This window comes from Typopeltis vanoorti, chromosome 1 (assembly GCF_054136105.1).
Source record: "Typopeltis vanoorti isolate ZY-2024b chromosome 1, IOZ_Tvanoo_1.0, whole genome shotgun sequence".
NCBI classification, from domain to species: Eukaryota; Metazoa; Arthropoda; class Arachnida; order Uropygi; family Thelyphonidae; genus Typopeltis; species Typopeltis vanoorti.
Genome location: NC_143549.1, coordinates 110,066,604 through 110,087,036, shown reverse-complemented (window position 1 = coordinate 110,087,036; position 20,433 = coordinate 110,066,604). Strand labels below are relative to the sequence as shown.

General features: G+C 35.1%; 1 protein-coding gene across 1 annotated transcript in view; it reads right to left on the bottom strand.

Annotated features, from left to right (window-relative positions):
* The window catches only part of Fancm (FA complementation group M), a 389,753-nt gene that overhangs the window by 58,591 nt on the left and 310,729 nt on the right, over positions 1–20,433 (bottom strand). Inside the window, exon 18 of the mRNA XM_090395633.1 lies at positions 9,697–9,920. Within this exon, the coding sequence (XP_090251759.1) occupies positions 9,697–9,920 (224 nt within the window). The remainder of the gene's footprint in view (positions 1–9,696; positions 9,921–20,433) is intronic.

Here is a 20,433-nt window from a genome sequence, read left to right as displayed (position 1 = left end):
CCCATTGACACCGTATAACTGTAGCGTATTGAATAGTTTCTCTGCACCTTGTCATATGCCTTTTCCAGATCTACAAAACTTAAATAGAGATCTTTGTTATAATCCCATGATTTCTCAACTATCTGTTGTAAAGTGAAAATCTGATCCTGACAGCCTCTATATCGCCTGAATCCAGCATGTTCTTCACCAAGCTTCTCTTCCACAATCCTTCTCAACCGTTTCTCAAGTATAATTGCATATATCTTACCAAGAACACTCAATATTGAAATGCCTCTGTAATTCTCGCATTCAGTTTTATTTCCCTTTTTATATATGGGTACTATGAGAGCTCTACTCCAATCACCAGGAATTCGTCCCTCTGTCCAGGCTTTCTGAACTATGCAGTGCAGCCACTGTAAGACTTTTATACCACCATACTTCAGCAATTCTGGTCGAATATCATCTACTTCTGCTGTCTTTCCACATTTCAAGCCTTTCATGGCTTTTTCTACTTAAAGTATGGATATGTATTCATGACTGTATGCCTGTTGAGTGTTTTTTAGCACTGTGCTATCACTGCTTGTTTCATTCAGCAATTTTTCAAAGTAATTACTCCATACTTCAAGGATATTTTTTTCTCCAGTTTTCATGTCACCTTTATCATCTCTAACTCCATTTACAGCACTTTCCTGCATTTCTAAGCTTCTTTAACAACCTCCAGAATATTTTGCCACCTTTCCTGATACTTATTTATTACGTTCTTGCCAAAGTCCTCCCATGGCTTTTGTTTAGCTAGTTTTACACAGTGCTTAGCTTTCTTACATTTATCTCTGTATTCTCTAAGAGCAAAAGCTGACTTATTTGCCAGGAACTTTTGATATGTTTTCTTCTTTTCCTTCACTGTCTCTTTAACTTCCTGGGTCCACCATGGAGTCCTGATTTTTCTATACTTGCAAACAACTTCACCACATGCCTCTCTGGCTGAATCAATCAAGGTTTTCTTCAAGGCTTGCCAGTGAATCTCCAAGGGTTTGGTTCCTGTTCTCAAACTCTTTCATTTTTTCTTCAATAATCTTTGTGAATTTTACTTTACAGTTCATCTGAGAGATGCTCCATTTTTATTCCCATTAAAACTTTCTTATATGTTATTCTTTTCAATATGAAATTCAATTTTGTCCTGCTCAAGACTAAATAGTGATCACTTCCAATTTCAAATCCTCAGTATACTCTGGTGTCCTGCACCAGGAAGAAAACATCACTATCAACAATAACATAGTCAATGAGACTTTTCTTATTCCTTGACTCTTCTCTCCATGTGAATTTGTGCAGATTTTTATGTTGGAACATAGTGTTAGTAATAACCAGTCCATGTCCTGAACAGAAATCCAACAGGTATTTGCCATTATTATTAGCTTTGCTCTTTTCTCCAAATTTTCCCAATACATTTTTGTATGTCTGACAATCATTTCCCGCTCTGCTATTTAGATCCCCAACAATGACAAACTTTTCCTTTTTCATTGCATCAAATGCTTTCTCTAAAGCATTAAAAAATTCCTCCACTTCTACCTTAGTAGAACCTTCTTTGGGACCATAGGCACAAATAAGTCTCATTGTCCAGTTCCCCGTTCTCATATTTGCCCACATCACTCTACTTGAGATTGGTTGCCATTCAAGAAGATTAGCCTCGTATTTAGTGTTGAATACAATGGCTACTCCTTCTTTTCCTTGGTTGTCATTGCCTGAATATAACATTTTGTATTTATTGCTCAGAAAGATCTCACCAGTTTTTGTCTTTTTTGTTGACAAAAAAGACAAATTTCACCTCTATTATGTCGATCTGGTACTTATTTAATTCCTCAGCTAGTTCCATTTCTTTGCCTTTCAGGCTTCTTATGTTGATAGTACCTATCTTTAACTCTGGTGATGTTGAGTTGGGGTGTTTTTTCAGATTTGTTAAAGTAGTTGACTTTTCGCTATTCACCCTGCTTCCCTGGTGAAAACAACGGGGGGCTTGTTTAACCAAGCGACGCCCCTGTGGGTATGCAATTTCGTCATGTTGTACCATCATTTTGTATTTTGGTTTAAGCCAATAAGAATACAATTTGGTAGGCTAAATTTCAAATTGCCAGCCCATCCTCGTTTGTTCAGTATCCAGGTAGATACCAAACAGGGTGCACCACGAGAAAGTGAGAATTGGATCATTAGGTCACAAGCCCTGGTCGGTTCCCTGCACCCCTTTAAAGGCTATGTGGAGGTCTCCTCTAGGTTACACAGTTCTGACCCTTAAGCACCCCTTTTTAAATGGTTTCATCCTCTTAATTCAATATGGTCTTATGGTCAATCGCAGGGATGACTGGAGAGCAATCCCAAACAGAGAGGGTTAACTCAAGGCAGTTACTCAGATAAGGCTAACCATTTGGGTATCAATAATCTTTTTGCTTTAGTTCCAATTAGTCTTTTGGTTGTTCATCTGCATGAGATTGGTGAAAAAGGAAAACTGATAGCCTTGGGCTATATGATGATATAAAAGAGCTGAGGCCTTTTCTCGATCTCTCATACTATCTATCATGCTCTCTCACCCCCCCCCCCCCCAATACTAACTACTCTAGGTCTATGATGATTATTGCCTTTATTTTCACCTCAATAAAGGTCAAAACTAGTCTGGGTAGTGGCCCTTCCCATAATGCATAGCATTATACATATCCATAAAGATATGTGCATTGCATTATTAATATATTATTATTATTACTACGGGCGACTCCAGGGAGTCCTTAGACTCATCGAGGGAGGCCCTAAACATCATGTCCACACAACTATACGACATTCTCACAGTATCTGTCATACCTTGCTTTGAACTCACTCACCGTCATAGCACCCACAACAGACTCTGGCAGCTTATTCCACTCATTTACCACTCTAAAAGTAAAGAACCCAGCTCTAACACCTCTGCTAACCACACTCTTGCCCAGCTTCCATAGGTGTCCCCTAGTTCTCCCACCACCAGTCCTGATCTCAAAAATATCCTCTGAATTAATCCTATAGAAAACCTTTAGCAATTTGAATGTCTCAATTATATCTTCCCTTTTCTGCCTATCAACTAATTTCTGCAACCCACAAATCTTCAACCTGTTCTCATATGGTTCATTCCATAGATCCGCTATCATCTCAGTCACTCACCTCTGGATCCTCTCCACCTCCTCCCCATCAAGAAGGAACCTAGGTGACCAAATCTGGGCATAGTAGTCAAGATGAGGTCTTATCAAGTCTCGGTACAGAGGTACAATAACTTGCTTGTCTCTGCTCGTCAAGGTATTTTTCAACAACCAAGTGAGTTGATGAGCTGATTTAGCTACTTTTGCAATGTGCCCCCTAAACTTTATCTCCCTATCCACTAACACTCCCAAGTCCCTGGCTTCATCAATCTCCTGGAGTACAGTTCCACCAATGTGGTATACTGCTGCTAATCTTTTCACCCCAAAATGCATAACCTTACAGTTTGTCACATTAAATTGACATCCATTCTCCTTAGCCCAGAACTCCAATCTATCCAAGTTGTCCCACAAGATTTTGACCTCTTCTGCATTCATTATTGCCCTACCCAACTTTGCTTCATCAGCGAACAAATGAACTGTTCCTCTTAGATCCTTCCCTATATCGTTAATAAACAAATTAAACAGCAGTGGTCCAAACAGGACCCTGCGGCACACCACTAGTCACAGGCCATCTTTTGGACTCTACTCCTGAATAAACTACTCTTTGATATCTCTCCATCAACCACCCACCTATCCATCTCACCAGCCCTATATCCATTCCCATATGTTGTAGTTTACGGATTAGAATTCCGCGTGGTATCCTGTCAAATGCCTTAGCTAGGTCCAGGAGTATCACTGTAAACCCATTACCCTTATCCAGTTCAGCTGTCACTGTGTTATAAAACTGGAGCAAATTACTGAGGCATGATCTACCATTCACAAAGCCCTGCTGTCCTCCATACAGTATCTCATTTTCTTCAATCCATTCCTCTATTTTTTCCTTGACTACTTTCTCCAAGACCTTGACAACGACTCCTGATATGTTGATCAGTCGGTAATTTGCAACCACAGTCTTGGATCCTCCTTTATGCAGTGGAACTATTTTCCCCTCTTTCCACACCTTTGGGACTAAACCAGACCCGAGACTCAGATTAAACAACATGGTTAAGGGCACTGATAATTCTTTAGCCGCTTCACGCAAGACCCGTGCCGGTATACCATCCAATCCCACAGATGTATTCACATTAGGGTTCTGTAATAGACTATTCACCTCCTCTTCATTCATTGCAATTCCCGTATAAACTAATGGTTCCTTTATTTTTTCAATATCACCACCTGGATGATATACTTTTGCAAAGTGCTCGCTCAGTAACTCCACTATATTGACTGATTCAGTGACCTCCTAACCTTCGTCATCCTTAAAATCATTTTGCCGTGAACAGTTTTTTTTTTTTGCTTGCAGCATAATGAAAGAACTGTTTGGGATTCTCTTTAGCTTGCGTAGCTAGTTTCCTTTCATAATCTGCTTTTGCTTTTTTTACCACACTCGTTACCCTTCTGGCCTGCACTTTATACCGTTCGTGTGCCTGCAGGTCACCCCTTTCTTTAAATTCCCTCCACAGTTGTTTCTTTTATTGCAGCTCAAGCTTAATGGCGTTATTCATCCATTTAACCCCTACTTGTTTTACTATTCGGACCCTAGGTATACAATCAGCCATAACCTCCTGTAAATGCTCCTTGACCACTTCCCATGCTCTATTGACATCGAGCCCTTGCAGTTGTACATGCAATGGCATTGATCCAAGCAATCTCCTAAGCTTGTCATAATTGCCAGCACGGTAATTCCACAATATACCTTTTATATTTTAATTTATATAATTTATTATTATTCTTACATGAAACACCTCTAGGGAGACTAAGGACTCATCATGGGAGGGCATTCTATTCTACTTCACTAAATAAATCTCATCCTCTCCACTACTACTTAATTCTACGACTATGACACTACTACCATCAATGCCATCTACTGCCCATCATCACCAACAATAGTATATTTTGTCTGTAAATTGCACGTGTTCTGAAGATCGATTTGTCTATGCGGGATGAAAACTTGAGTTTTTCTTGGCATCTTTAATTTATAAAAATGGTTACCACATGTCAGAGAAATATTATATATATATGAAATATATTATAAATATATGAAAGAATGATCATTAACTCAGTTAACATACATATTTTTATAAAGAATTGAATGACTAGAACCGAGATTTAAGTAAAAAGGTTTTAATATAAAAACACAACTAGTTTCGGCTTAACAGCCTTCATCAGGTGAGATTATAAAACAAAGAAAAAAACACTAAAACACTGAAGCTTAAATAAACTATGAACATCATAAAGAGAGTCTCTATACATAATTGACACTAAATTGTTGCAGGTTGAATTTAAAGCTGTTCTTTCATTAGTTGTATTGTTGGGAAAGTGTGTGTGTGCTAGTAGCATCTCGTGAACGGCAGTATATGATTACAGCTGTATGACAATCTGGGAGGTTGTAGCTCAAGTTATTATTTAGATGAACAGAACTGAAGATGATTTCTCTAGATTCCACGATTTTTCTCTCTAGTTCATCATTGCAACGGAAGATGTTAGTAGATTTTTCCCAGCAGACTTTGTGACTTTGGTTTTCATAGGATTAGCCGAGAAAAGGATATGACTAGATAATGCACTGGCTCGCTGTCTCTTGTAAGTAATGTCCCTCATGTGTTCTTCCATACGCAATTCGACAGATTTGTCTGTCTGCTCAAAATAAGGAATATCACAATCACACAATATTTTATATACACCAAGGTATTTGAGTTGATGATGACAAGGCTTTGGATGGCTTATTAAGAAACGGATCTTTCGAAGCGGTGTGAACAAGGTTCTGATATTGTATTTTCTTAGAACTTTTGCTAATTTGTGTGAAACTGTACTTAATGTAAGGAATAGATATATTGCCTTTGAATCTATTTGTTTCTTCTGAGTGATGTCTAAGAGGATTAAGAAGGAAATTTTCAATGATTCTCTTGGAATATCCATTAACTTCGAAAGAAGTTTTCAGATGGTTTATTTCTGTAAGAAGTTCATTTGGGTCATCCAGAAGAGAACGGGCTCTATGTCCCAAGGTGTAGATTATTCCAAGCTTATGAGGAGGGAAGTGATGGGACTGACTATGCAGATATCTGTTGGTATGTGTGGGCTTTCTATATATTGATATTTTGAATTTACCAAAGAGCGAGTCAGTTTGACATCAAGAAAAGGCAAGGAATTATCTGTTTCAAGCTCGGCAGTAAACTTAATACTTTGATGTCAGCTATTGAGATGTTCAAGGAAAATCATAAGAGAATCATGTCCATGGCTCCAAATAATGAAGATATTATCTACATAGTGTTTCCAAACTTTAGGTGTTAAAATAAGGAAGAGATAGCCTTGGTTTCAAAAATCCTCTAAGTAAATATTTGCGCGTACATGGGGATAAAGGATTACCCATAGCCAGTCCATGATTTTGTTTGTATATATTATCTTGAAATTTGAAGATGAGGACCTGATGCAATGTGTAAGCAAGGCTAACATTTTTTTGGATAACTTGTCCTTGAGTAATTGTGTGATTGTGATATTCCTTATTTTGGGCAGACAGACAAATCTGTCGAATTGTGTAAGGAAGAACACACCAGGGACATTACTTACAAGAGACAGCGAGCCAGTGCATTATCTAGTCATATCCTTTTCTCGGCTAATCCTAATGATGAAAACCAAAGTCACAAAGTCTGCTGGGAAAAATCTACTTACATCTTCCGTTGCAATGATGAACTAGAGAGAAAAATCATAGAATCTAGAGAAATCATCTTCAATCCTGTTCATCTAAATAATAACTTGAGCTACAACCTCCCAGATTGTCATACAGCTGTAGTCATATACTGGTGTTCACAAGATGCTACTAGCACGCACTTTCCCAACAATACAACTAACGAAAAAACAGCTTTAAATACAACTGCAATGATTTAGTGTCAATTATGTATAGAGACTCTCTATGATGTTCATAGTTTATTTAAGCTAAGTGTTTTTTCTTTCTTTTATAATCTCACCTGATGAAGGCTGTTAAGCCGAAACTAGTCGTGTTTTTATATTAAAACCTTTTTACTTAAATCTCGGTTCTAGTCATTCAATTCTTTATAAATAAATATATATATATATATATGTATATATATATAAACAATTTTTACAATATGTATTTCAACCAAGTCAATGAATATCCATACATATATATATATAACAAAAAAAAATGTTGTTTTGACACATTGACAATGTACTTTTAGTTTCACAAAATATCAGTGCTTTTCATTAAAGTTTATTACTGTGGTTATCGTATTATTTTCATTGCTTGAATACTCACTAGCAAACATGAAGAAAAAATTGATTGTTTCAGACAGAGAAGTATGTTGTGAAGTTGTCGGAAAGGATAGAAATATCAGAACTGTATGGTAAACTCAGGAAGTTAAATAGACAGTCCAGTCAAGGAAAAGATAAAAGCATATTGAGAGTTCCTAGCCAGTAAATTAATATGTGCTTTCTGAGATTATGCAAAAAATTTAAGAAAGCAATGCAATGGAAAAGCACCTAAACAAAAGTCATAAGAAGACTTTGGTAGGAACATAGAAGGTGAATTGCAGGAAAGTGGCAAAACATTCTGGAGGATATTGAAGCAACTTAGAAATGGAGGAAAATGTACTGTAAAGGAAATCAGAGATGATAAGGGTGACTTGAAAGCTAAGATAAAGATATTCTAAATGCCAGGAGCAATGACTGTGAGAGATTACTGAATGAAACAAGAAGTGACAGAACAGTTGTAGAAATGGTTAAGAGAAATGCAATCAGGAGTACATATCCATGCTAGAGATACTCATAGAAAAAGCCATTAGAAACCTGAAATGTGAAAAAAGCAGCTGGAATAGATAACATTCAACCAGAAATGCTCAAATATGGAGATATAAACATTTTAGAGTGAATGCAATACATAATTCAGATGGCCTGGTCACAAGGTTGAATTCTAGAATGATCAGAGTAGAGCTCTCATAGTACTCATCTATAAAAGAGGGAAATAAAACTGAATATGAGAATTACCAAGGAATTTCCTTACTAAGTATTTCAGGTAAGATTTATGCAAAGCATACTTCAGAAGAGACAGAGAAAAATTGTGAAAGGGAAACACAGAAAAAGTTGGGTTCAGGCCAAATAGAAGTTGTCAGGATCAGATTTTAATAATACAAAAAGTTGAGAAATCATGGGAATATACCAAGGATCTGCACTTAAGTTTTGTAGAATGGAAAAGGCATATATCAATGTGCCAAGAGAAAAGTATTCAAAATGCTACAATTATATGGTGTAAATGGGATATTGAGCAGTGCATAGTCTATATATGAGTTGTAAGTCAGCAGTCAGAACTGAAAGAACATGGTTTGATGTTAAATCAGGTGTGTGGCAAGGATGCACATTATCTTCTCCTATTATGAAAGAAATGTGGCATTAAACATGACATATCAGACAGGAGATGCTAATCTCAGCTCACCTTTAAGCAGACGATGCTATTCTCCTAAATAAATATGATACAACTGAAAATGTGAATTTTTCTAAGCCACTTCAGGCCTCCAAGCAGGATGGTAATCTCGCATTAGGAATGAAATTCACATGCCACCTATTAATGGCATTTGCAAATACTTGTGCCTACTACAGGATTTAAACTCACAGTCAGTAAGCTGGAGAGTGGCGACATGATATCATCTACTCAGCCAAACAGGTTGACTGAGTATGCACTAACACAAGAACTTTCTTTCAACTTTTTTTTTTTAATTAAGCATGGCTATCAGCTTTGTTTCTGATTACTCAATAAAATCTCTTCCATAATTCCTTCTTTCTCCTCCTCCAAATAATCTACTAGTATCTATTCTTTCTAACATGCTCATAGATATCATCACACATCAAGAATTTTTTAAATTAGAACTCCCCTGCCCCAGTCTACAACTAGTCCACTTCTCTCTCTAGAATTTCCTTCCTTCATGCTATTTGTTGTGTTATTCAATGTTATATATCACTAACTCATGAAGTCAATCAGTTAGTGAGATAATATAATTATTTTAACCAGTGACCAAACTGTATATAATTTGTATGGGAAAAAAAAAAACAAAAAAAAAAAACAAACAAAAAAAAAAAAACTGGTGGATCAAGCTAGTCAAAATACTTCAGTATTTTCCATCAGCAAAACTACATATATAGTTCATAATCCTAAGCTCATAATTGTGACCCTTTCAAATAATCACTGTACTGTTGATGTCAGTTTGTTCACTGGAAACTCTTATCACAACATAATACAGATTTTGTTTTCAAATGCCAACCATAAATTTAAAAATGGCTGTTTACAGCACAACTCCTTGCTAAATTAGCTTTTCATTTTATTCATCTCCACTGCTTATATTCTTTAGAATATTATTCTCTGCCAATCTTTCACAGAAATAACAAATCAAAATTATTTCTTTCTCCGCCATCCCAAGATATAAGGTTGTATAAAATGGAAATGCTATTTTTTTAAAAAATGTTTCTCAAAAATGAAAATCACAAAATTATAATTTATTGAAAGATTTGATGATTTACTTACATGGCAGAATCCTTTGCTTTTTCTAAAATAATGCTTGGACTTTCATAGAATTCACACATACTACCTATTCTTTCTAGAAGGCGTGATCGTTTTTGCGGGATGGTTACTTCTGATATAGACACACGTTCTACTGCTCGCTTGTTGCTGACAATATAGTCTGCTGCAACTAGTGGCATAACAGTTGCATTAAAGTGATGATGTAATCGTAAAGAAGAAATAATGGCCTGCACATTACAAACATAATGATCACTCTGGTTAATTAAATTAAAACTTACTATTTTCATCTGAAATTAATTTGGTGATTCTAATGTATTTTAATGTGATAAATCTAAGTATATAATTCCAAAAAATTCCATTATGTAAGGATTTTTTTTTAAAAACAGATATCAACCTTTTCACAGCTTTTTGGAATATTTTATCATAAATGAGGAATAAGATTAACATTTTTAATTATTGTCATTTAACTCCCCTTTCATAGCTGTTGTGACTCTCAAGACAGGTAACAGAAAGGAGATATTGGTTTGAATTGTTTGAATACATTTAAACCTATTTTATATCAAGGAATAGTGTAACAAAACCTTGGTCTGTTAAGATTCTCACATATGCTCAGATATCTATGAATTGCTCATTAATTTATCATTAAGTCACATTTAAATGTCAGAGGCTTGAAACAAACGTACTGTATCTGTTATGTGCGAGTTCACCATTGTTGTTGTTGTTGTTCAGAATTACAGCCAAAGCAACTGAAGTTATGAGGGTAGCATAATATGCCTGTAAATTGAATGCATGTTTCTGTCCAGTTTATATATGCTGCAAGTTGAAAAGTTTCCAGGAGGGGGGAAAAAAAAGCAAACGGCATTGTAGATATGGACCGAACTATGAAGGCATACTTTGAAAGCAAAACAGAAGACAAAGATTAAAATGTAGGATTCTCATTATTGTTGCATGTCTTATAAACATAATTTCACTCAACCAATTAAGGGAAAAGACTGGTCTGACTGGTGTGTTAGATTTGGAGAGAATGCAAATACTTCTAATTAACTAATTTACAGGAATTTTCTATTAAAAAAAATGCATCCAAATTTAGAATTTACCATAAGACCAGTGTGCCTTTCTCTTGAGATCTTTCAGCACTTGCTCCACCATAATCATCACAAGATATCATGGTACTGACAACTGAACTGTCTACTTCCAATGCAGAATTATTATTGTAACAAAGTTTTTTCTCCTAGTTACAAAGTAAATTATGGTAGACAAGAAATTATTTAATCCTTCATCCCCAACACAAGCATATAAGGTTTGCAAGCAAGTATTTTCATAATTAGGCTACTTGTATACAGAGTCGGATGACTTCACAACAAGTTAGTATCCCATAATGCATAGCACACTTCATTTTCAAATGTGTATATTGCTATGAATTATTGGAACAGTCACTACTGAGAATGGCTTCAACTTTTAATGAGGCCTCCTCAATGGGAGTAAGATCCAGGAAAATACTGAGATTAAATATGCTGCAGAAGTCATATTTTCTATATACAGGTATATCCCAGACCACCATCATATAGTGAATTTTGTTGTATAACAAATCTCTCTCTAAATAATAGAGAAACACATAAAAACCACAGTGATCTTTAATTAGTAAAAGGACAAATATTTTATACTAAAATTAATAGTACATCTTCAGTGTCTGTTACAGTAATAGGAATGGAATACAAGCAAAACGGTCAGTGGATCACCTATTAAAATACAATTGTTACCGTGTGCTAGGAAATAATAGAAAATAACAAATTTAATCTATTCACATAAATGGTTTTTTAAATAAGATAACAGTCTCCCAGATCTATGAGAGAGAAAGACAGTGATTTCTATTTAAATTTGGTCGGTGTAAGATAGTTTCACAACTTTCTTTGAATAAGCGTTCATATTTGAATCAGCTTTATCCCACTGGACATTATGAGTAGAGTCAATACTATGCTGTGCCAGACTAGACTTCAGAGGTTTGTTATAATCAATATAATATTGATGTTCTTTTATTGTTTTTTCCAAAGAACGACCAGTTTGTCCAAAATAAGAGACATCGCATTCGCAAGGTATTTGGTAAATGCCAGCCAAAGATAGAGAAGACAGTTTATCCTTTGTAGAAGGTAATAAAGAAGAAATTTTGTTGATAAGAATATATGTTGGAATCAATTGATATACTTTTTCAGAATTCTACCTATAGGTTCTGAGATTCCAGGAATGTACGGAATAGGAACTCTGCGGACTATCTGTTGTTGTTATAGTATCTGTTGGATTTGATTGGAGTTGTAATCATTTGATTCCATTAACTTTTTAATGATGGAAAGTTCTTGTTCTGGCACAGCACAGTATTGACTCTACTCATAATGTCCAGTGGGATAAAGCTGTTCTCCTCCATAGATGCAGATTCAAATATGAATGCTTATTCAAAGAAAGTTGTGAAACTATCTTACACAGACCGAATTTAAAGAGAAATGACTGCCTTTCTCTCTCAAAGATCTGGGAGACTTATCTTATGTAAAAAACCATTTATCTTAAATAGATTAAATTTATTATTTTCTATTATTTCCTAGCACGCAGTAACAATTGTATATTAATAGGTGATTCACTGAACATTTTGCTTGTATTCCATTCCTATTACTATAACAGACACTGAAGATGTACTATTAATTTTAATAATATTTGTCCTTTTACTAATTAAAGATATCACTGTGGTTTTTACATGTTTATTATTTAATTTACTATGCCACAGGTTCCTCTTAAAATCAAATCTCTCTCTCTCTCTTTTTTTTCACTTGTAGATGCATACAATTATTTAATAATGTTTTTGAAGCAGTCACATATGTGTGTAACTGACAAAATCAAGCATTCAATTACGTAAGAAGACATGCAAGCAAAATATTTAGAATAATTTTCACAAATGAAAAAGTTAATGGTGTCAATTGATGACCACTCAGTTTGGTCATGAATCGCCACCAAGTTTTTCCATTTTGGCAATGAGATTGTCACATTTACAAATGCAGCTATCTGTAGATGTGACAACCTTATTGCCATACACTGCTGTCGCTAAATTTAATAATTTTAATCTTAGCATATAATGTAATGGGTTTATGTGTCTTCTTTTTACTGAAAGCAACAATACCCTTACTATGAATTTTACCTGCCATTATTAACAACAATAAATAAACAATAGTTATAAACAGTTAAAAATTCACACCAAAATACAGAGAGAGAGAGAGAGAGAAAGAGAGAGATGTAGTGAGCAACATCATAAAAAACTGAGTTCACATATACTGCGCATCAGTTGATTCATAGCAGCATGATGTCACTTAAACCATCCTATCAGCGAATAAACAGGCAGTTGTATAAAGGGGCACTAATCACAATAATTCAAATGTATCATATGAACAGATGGTGGAAGTTTTTTCACTTGGCTCTGCTACCAATTATATATTTGGTTTAATCCTTTATCCAAGTGTAAGCAAACAAAGTTTGCGCCTGAAGTATTTTCAGGACTGGGGCAACTCATGGTAAAGGAGGTATAATTATCATCACTTACCTTAGTATCTCCTGTAATGCAAAGCACATCTCCTTGCAGACATGTATAATACTATGCATTAAGGGAAGGGCCGCTACCCAGACCAGTTTTGACCTTTCCTTACCATGAGCTGCCCCAGTCCTGAAAATATTTCAATAGCAAACTTTGTTTGCTTACACTTGGATAAAGGATTAAGCCAAATATATAATCATATGAACAGATCATCGTAAATCTGGGTAATACTGTAGAGCACAAGTAGTAAAGTAGTGTATAATCATATTATTAAAATACTCTTGATCAGAGATAGTTTACACTTGGTTAAAAAATTAAATTATAACAGACAAGAAATTACATTTCTCTTTTAATACCCATGTGTAAGCAAATAAAGTTTGTGCATGAAGTACCTTTACCACTAGACTATTGATATGAAGTCAAGAGTCTTTATATATACTAGTAGCCTATATAAAGGATTAAAACAATAGAATTTTTTTGTCAATTATTTTGATTTACTTTTCATAACTTATTTTAACAGTATTAACAACACCAAACAAACTATTTTATAAAAACGGATGTTTATTAACTGGTTTATATTTTGCCTCTGCACCACATGCTATATTAGTAATTGATGTGAAGTCAACAGCCTCTATATACAACCTTAGTAGTGTAGACACTTTGCATGCAAACCTTATTTGCTAATGCTTAGGTAAAGGATTAAATAAGAATATAATTTCTTGTCTATTATCATTTATTGATATTATTATTTTAAGTGAATAAAAATCATGATGATCTCACACTGGAGAATGAAATTCACTACCATCTAAAGATGTACACGAACATCAATGTACATCCACAGTGAGATTTTAACTCACAGCCTGACAGCTGGAGAGTAGGTGCTATATACCCTAGCTAAGTGGGGCCTGGCAACAAAAAGCTAAAATGGAATATGAAAAGAAATTGGCCATGCAAGTTAAAGGCAATCCAAAAGAATTTTATCTTAAGCCACATGCAAAAGAAAGAATGGATGTGGAAGAATAAATAACTTTATTGAATGCAGATGGTACACGAGTGTAAGAAGCTAAGGAAATTGTTCAGTTAACGTGTGCTCACTTTATGAAGTTGGATGAAGAGTCAGAGGTTCATGAAAATGAGGTTGAAGAGCTCTTGCATAACCTGGATAAGAATTTGCCAATAGGAACAGATGGAATATCTGCCCGTTCGTTAACGGGCAGATTTTTGGAATGAAAGGAATGTACGATAGTTCCATTGCAAGACTGGTGCAAAAACTGATGCGTCTAACTACCGACCTATTAGTATCGCTGGTGTGGTAGTGAAGATTTTAGAAAGTTGGTAAGAACTCGCATACAGAAATGGGTAGACAAGCATTCTATACTCTGCAGGGAACAGCATGGGTTTACTAAAGGAAGGTCATGTTTTAGCAATTTGCTCATGTTTTATAACAATGTTACGGCTGAGTTGGATAAAGGGAATGGATACACTATGATAATGTTGGATTTTTCTAAGATAGGATACCAAATGATAGGCTGTTGTGTAAACTGGAGAATATGGGATTGGAACATAATCTATTGACTTGGATCAGGGGATGATCAACAGACAGATATCAAAAAGTGGTATACAGTGGGTGTGAAGCTGCCAGATTTAAGGTAACCAACAAGTGGAGTACCTCAGGGTTCAGTCCTTGGGCCATTATTGTTCAATCTATACATTAATGACATCAAGCAGGGTCTATCATCAGATTCGCAACTGTTTGCTGATGATGCGAAGATAGGTAGGGTAATCAGGGATGCTACTGATATTCAGCAATTACAAAATGATTTGAATAGACTGGAAATCTGGGCAAACAAAAATGGCTGTCAGTTTAATGTTAGTAAGTGTAAAGTTATGCATTCTGACGTGATTAGAATTCTAGCAGCATATTATATCAGCGGGGTTATGATACAAGAAACTGAAGAGGCAATGGATCTTGGTGTATTGGTGGATAAGAATTTAAAGTTCAAAGGTCACATAGCAAAAGTTGCAAATACAACTCGGAGGATAATTGCTACGTTGAAATGAACCTTGTCATGTAAGGATAAGGGAGTAATTTTGCCTCTTTATAAGACGTTGATAAGACCACACTTGGATTACTGTGTGCGGATTTGGTCTCCTGGGTTCCAAGGGGATAAAGAAACTGTGGAAAGGGTGCAAAGAAAAGTTACAAAGATTATATATCTGGATTATGGGATTTTAGATTCTGAGGACAGATTGCGAGTATGTGGATTACAGACTCTGGTTAACAGGAGAAAGAGGGGGGGGTGATGTGATAGAAGTCTATAAACTTTTGAATGGGTGTTATAGCATTTCAAATGAGATTTTTCATTATATAGAAGCCGGGGAGAGAACACGGGGGCATCCGTGGAAGTTAAGGTTGTTCTCAGTCAAGAAAGGGTTCAGAGCTAGGTTTTTCTCCCAGAGAGCAGTGAGTGAGTGGAATAATTTGCCCTTTGGGGTAGTGAGTGCATCTAGTGTAAATGAATTTAAGGTATTGCCAGAAACAGACAGGCAATGGATGACATACTATAATAACACCACTCTCCAAGTAAACTAAAAGTTCTTTGCCACACCACTCTCCATGTTAAAACAATTTACTCCTCATTCCTCTTGATGAATAAAAGAAGAAACTGGACCAACTTTGTTTATCTATCATACATAAATATACTTAGCATTAATTTCAAACTTCACAAATATGACTATGCATGCTTTTCTTGAACAGTGTCTCTTCCGAGTATGTCATAAGCTTTTTCTATGTCAAAGAAAACCAATACTAGTGGCTGTTAATGACATGCTTTCTCATTGTGAGAGCATTTCACTGGCAAGGTGACGATTTTAGTTCAAAACTTGATGAATATTCCTACAGAAAGACTTTTTATAATCCCACAAAAGTATGTATTATATTTATATAATTTGGAGAGCATTCTAAAGAGTCTCATTGCATCCTATTTATGCATTTCAACATATACTGTCACATGCCTGTTTATAGTTCACAAATATCAGATGCAATTCTTTATCAAACTCATAATGTTTTTCTAACAACTCTTGATTTTGAAGACATGATCATCAGTCAACGTTCTTTTGCAAATGCTCTCAATGTAGATAGTATCTTGTAGCAATGTCCAATAGTCAGAATCCAATGGGATTGGGATTTCTTCTCTTTGACATATTAGCTTGATTAAGTCCATAAATTAATTTCAGTTTAGGATATTCCTCTAATTTTTAGAGGTTTGCTGCAATTTTATTTTCATTGGTTCCCCCCCCCCCCCGCCATTAGCATTCTCAACTGCAGTAGTAAGACATAGTTCCTTAATTATGGGATCTTCAACAGTTTCTTCTAAACATTGCTTCAAAGTTTGGATCTGATGGTGACTCTGATTACTTAATAGCTTCAAAATACTGTTCGAATGTCCTTTTCTTAGATAATTAAATCTCTTTGATTGTTAGTAAAGTTTGTGGTTTATATCCTCTTTTATATGAAGAACTCTCTGAAAATATAACTTCATTAAATCTTATACATTTCTAGAGTATAACAATAGTATCACAGCTAACGAATGACTATTGAAATCTCTTCCAACAGTCTTTGTATTAATTCTAGAAATATTACTGCTACACATTGGAAAAGTGACATAAGATGGAGATATAGCCAATAAGATGTGCCTCCTGTTCATTTCTATTCTCCTTTGTTCATTTGGATCTCTAACGACTTATCTGAATGCTAGATTGAGAATATTTTTCTAATGCTAGTTCACAAGGAGACTTTGCAAAAGGTGTGGAACACTTTTTAGAATGTCACAAAAGCATATACCATATTTATATACTTTTGTGATACTCTAAAAAGTCTCACTGCATCCGTTTGTGTGTTGTGAAATTTATTACAATAATGCTGATAATTTAAGTTACTTATTTTTTTGATCATATTCTTTTGTGTCTTTTATCTAAATTGAATTACATCTGCCAGATTTCAAAATTATTACTGTAATGTTCATTGTTAAAGAGATACTTATGCCATAAGAGGTTCTTCAAATTAACACAAAAAAGCAGAAGGGATAAGTCCTACTATTTATTTAAGGCCATATATTTCAGCCTGAATGATATAGGCCATTATCAGTAGTGATAAAAGTTAATTACAAAGTAGAATATGAACAACAGATTGATTTGAAAAAGTAAGAGCCGTGTAATGTTATATGTAAAACAATGTAATCATATAAATGAAGAAATATTGCAATATTGATAATTCATTAGCTATTTAAAAAAAGTATATATATTGATGTGATTAAAATAAGACTTTCCCATATCTTAAAGAGAGAGAGAGAGGGAGGCAGTCATTCTAATTTAAGCTTGGATGGTAAAGTAAGGCCTCAGTGCTTTCTTCAAACACGTGCTCAAATTTATACCAACAATGATAAAGTGTGTTTCAGACCATAGGATGTTGTAGTCTGTATCTTTTCTGTGCTATGCAGCCAGATTTTTCAGATTTCGATTTGCAATTGCTAATATAAGATTGGTGTTCTTGTATTCTCTTTTCTACAGAAAGTCCAGTTTGTCCAAAGTAAGAACGATGAGAGTCACAAGGAACTTCATAGACATCAGATAGAACCAGAGGAGGTCATTTATCTTTTGAAGATGAAACCATGCTGATAATTTGTTGATAGGAAGAAAAGTAGCTGCTAAATTGTATTTCTTAAGAATTCTGGAAATAGGTTCTGAGATACCAGATATGTAAGGAATTGTAACTCAGTGTACTATTTCCTTGTTATTTGAGCTAGGATTAAAGGAATTAAAAAACCATTGTGTGGCCCTTTGTGAGAAGTCACTGAGTTTCATTTACTGTTTGATGTTTAAGAGTTCCTGAGGTAACAGCTGAGGTGTAGAACAAATAGTGCGAGCATGTTGCAATAATGTTTTTACAATTCCAGTCTTCTGTGATGGATGGCGAGCTGATTACTACTGAATATTATATCCATCGAAAGTAGGCTTTTCATAAATGAAGTAATTAATTCACCCAACAGCAAGCAAAGGAGTAGAATAACTAAAAAGGACAATTTGCTGTCTTGTTTTTTTTCCCAGTTCCATAGTAAATTAAATTCACGGATGTTTTTATATTAGATAAAAAAAGTAGTTAATGTGCTTCATTATGTGGTCAGATAGCAAAAAATTTGTCTATATTACAAACTCAAAATGAAAGCTGAGAGTGTAAGGAAGTCCCGTTGTGGTTCCTTCAACTTGACTATAAAACTTGTTCTAACAAATAAAATATCTGAAGTGCATAACAAAGTTGAATAAATTCACTATATCCTGTGGAAATGCTTCTGAAAGTATAGTCTGTCCTCAAGAGAAATTGTATATGAAAGCTAACCATTATCTTTTCTAACTTAGATATAGAATCGCTCTTCACAAATCTTCCTCTTGAGGATATACTACATCTACTTTCAGAAGCATTTCTACAGGATATAGTGAAATTATTCCCCTTTGTTATGCACTCCAGATATTTTATTTGTCAGAATAAGTCCTCCTAAAATGTATGTCACATTATGCAATTTTCTTGTGATAAGAAATATGAATGTCTTTTCAATTAAAGCTGTGCACATTGCTATAAAAGAGCTGTAAACTGCTGAACTGCAGAAGAGATCAGAGATGTAGAATAGTTGTGAAGACTATAAGAGATCTTAGAAGTGAGGCAGAATCTGGCTTCATAAAACACTATACCCTCATTCAGAAACATCCTAACTTCTGTGACAGTACAGAAAAAAAAAAGTTGTGGCAATGGAAGGTACAGTCCAAAGAAAGGTACAGTTATAATTACTGTCTAATTAAAATGGAATCCAGGCAACCAGATCTATGTGCTGATCTAGTTTGCCTGCATTGATGGGAATGAAGAAGTGGGTAAAAGGATCCATATATAAGTGATCAAGATTGTGGCAAGTGTATAGAATGGTCCCTGTGACAATAGATTGAGGATTTGTGGGTTGAAAAAACTAGCTAATAGGCAAATAAGAGGAGACATGATAGACACACAAATTTTTTTTCAGTACATGGCAGAAAAGGAGAGATCTCTCCCTAATATCATAATGATCCTTGGTGTATTCCACTACATGATAAACAACAATGGTATGACAATGTCATTAATCATGTAGACACATCATGGCAGCAGTCCCTGGATGGAGAAGAAACAGTATCTGTTCTGTCAGAGAATATTTCAGAATAACACATATGTGTCTGATTTGGTAAATGTACTAACTATTTAAGATAAGTGATGCATTCCTTGAACCAATTCCTCAGAGCATGTTTCAAGTGACACAGCACACATTATCATCCTGGAAGACACTCTGTCTGAGAGCAGATACACCATGCAGAGTGCATGTGGAATGCTTTTAACTGCCACTAGGGTACACTAGTAATGCATCAGTTAACATACAACAGGAGTGCTAATTCTGATTAGCAAAACATATCTTCCCATACTATGATATCACTTCCATTGATCTGAATTGTGGAGACAATGAGTGAAGGAATGAATTCATTGATTCATGTTATTTGCACCATATGCATAGCCTGAATAACAGAAGCTGTGATTCATCAAATAAGTAAGTACACTTTCTATTGTCTGACAGATGTATTCAGTGGATGTGTTGCTTGCATCAGAGCAGCCACTTTGATGATAAATGGTGAGGAAACATCTCTTGTTGGTCTTTGGCTCTGAAACTTCATATGTGTGCAAGAATGCGATGCACTAACATCAATGATACTGTTCCACATTATATTGCAGGGATAGCCAACCATGTGTCCTTTTGGAGCCAAAATAATTCCGATAAAACTTAGAAGGGCCGCAACCGTTTACCTATGTGATGGTACGGGAGTGAGCGTGCACATGACGAGGTTGTAACAAGCTTGTAAGAACTGCTTTGACTAATCACACACCTAATTTTAAGGAGCTTACTAAGAAAATGGATACAAGGAAGGCCTCTACTAGTAAATAAGTAACTAAAATTAAAATTATAGTGTTTCAAACTTAAATTATTCTAATTGTTCAAAGTAAACTTCATTTAATGTGTTTTGAATTAAACTTTTTTTATTACAGTAATTTTTATTAACCCTTGTTTTTCCCTTTTATTAACCCTGTTTTTCTCTCTCTT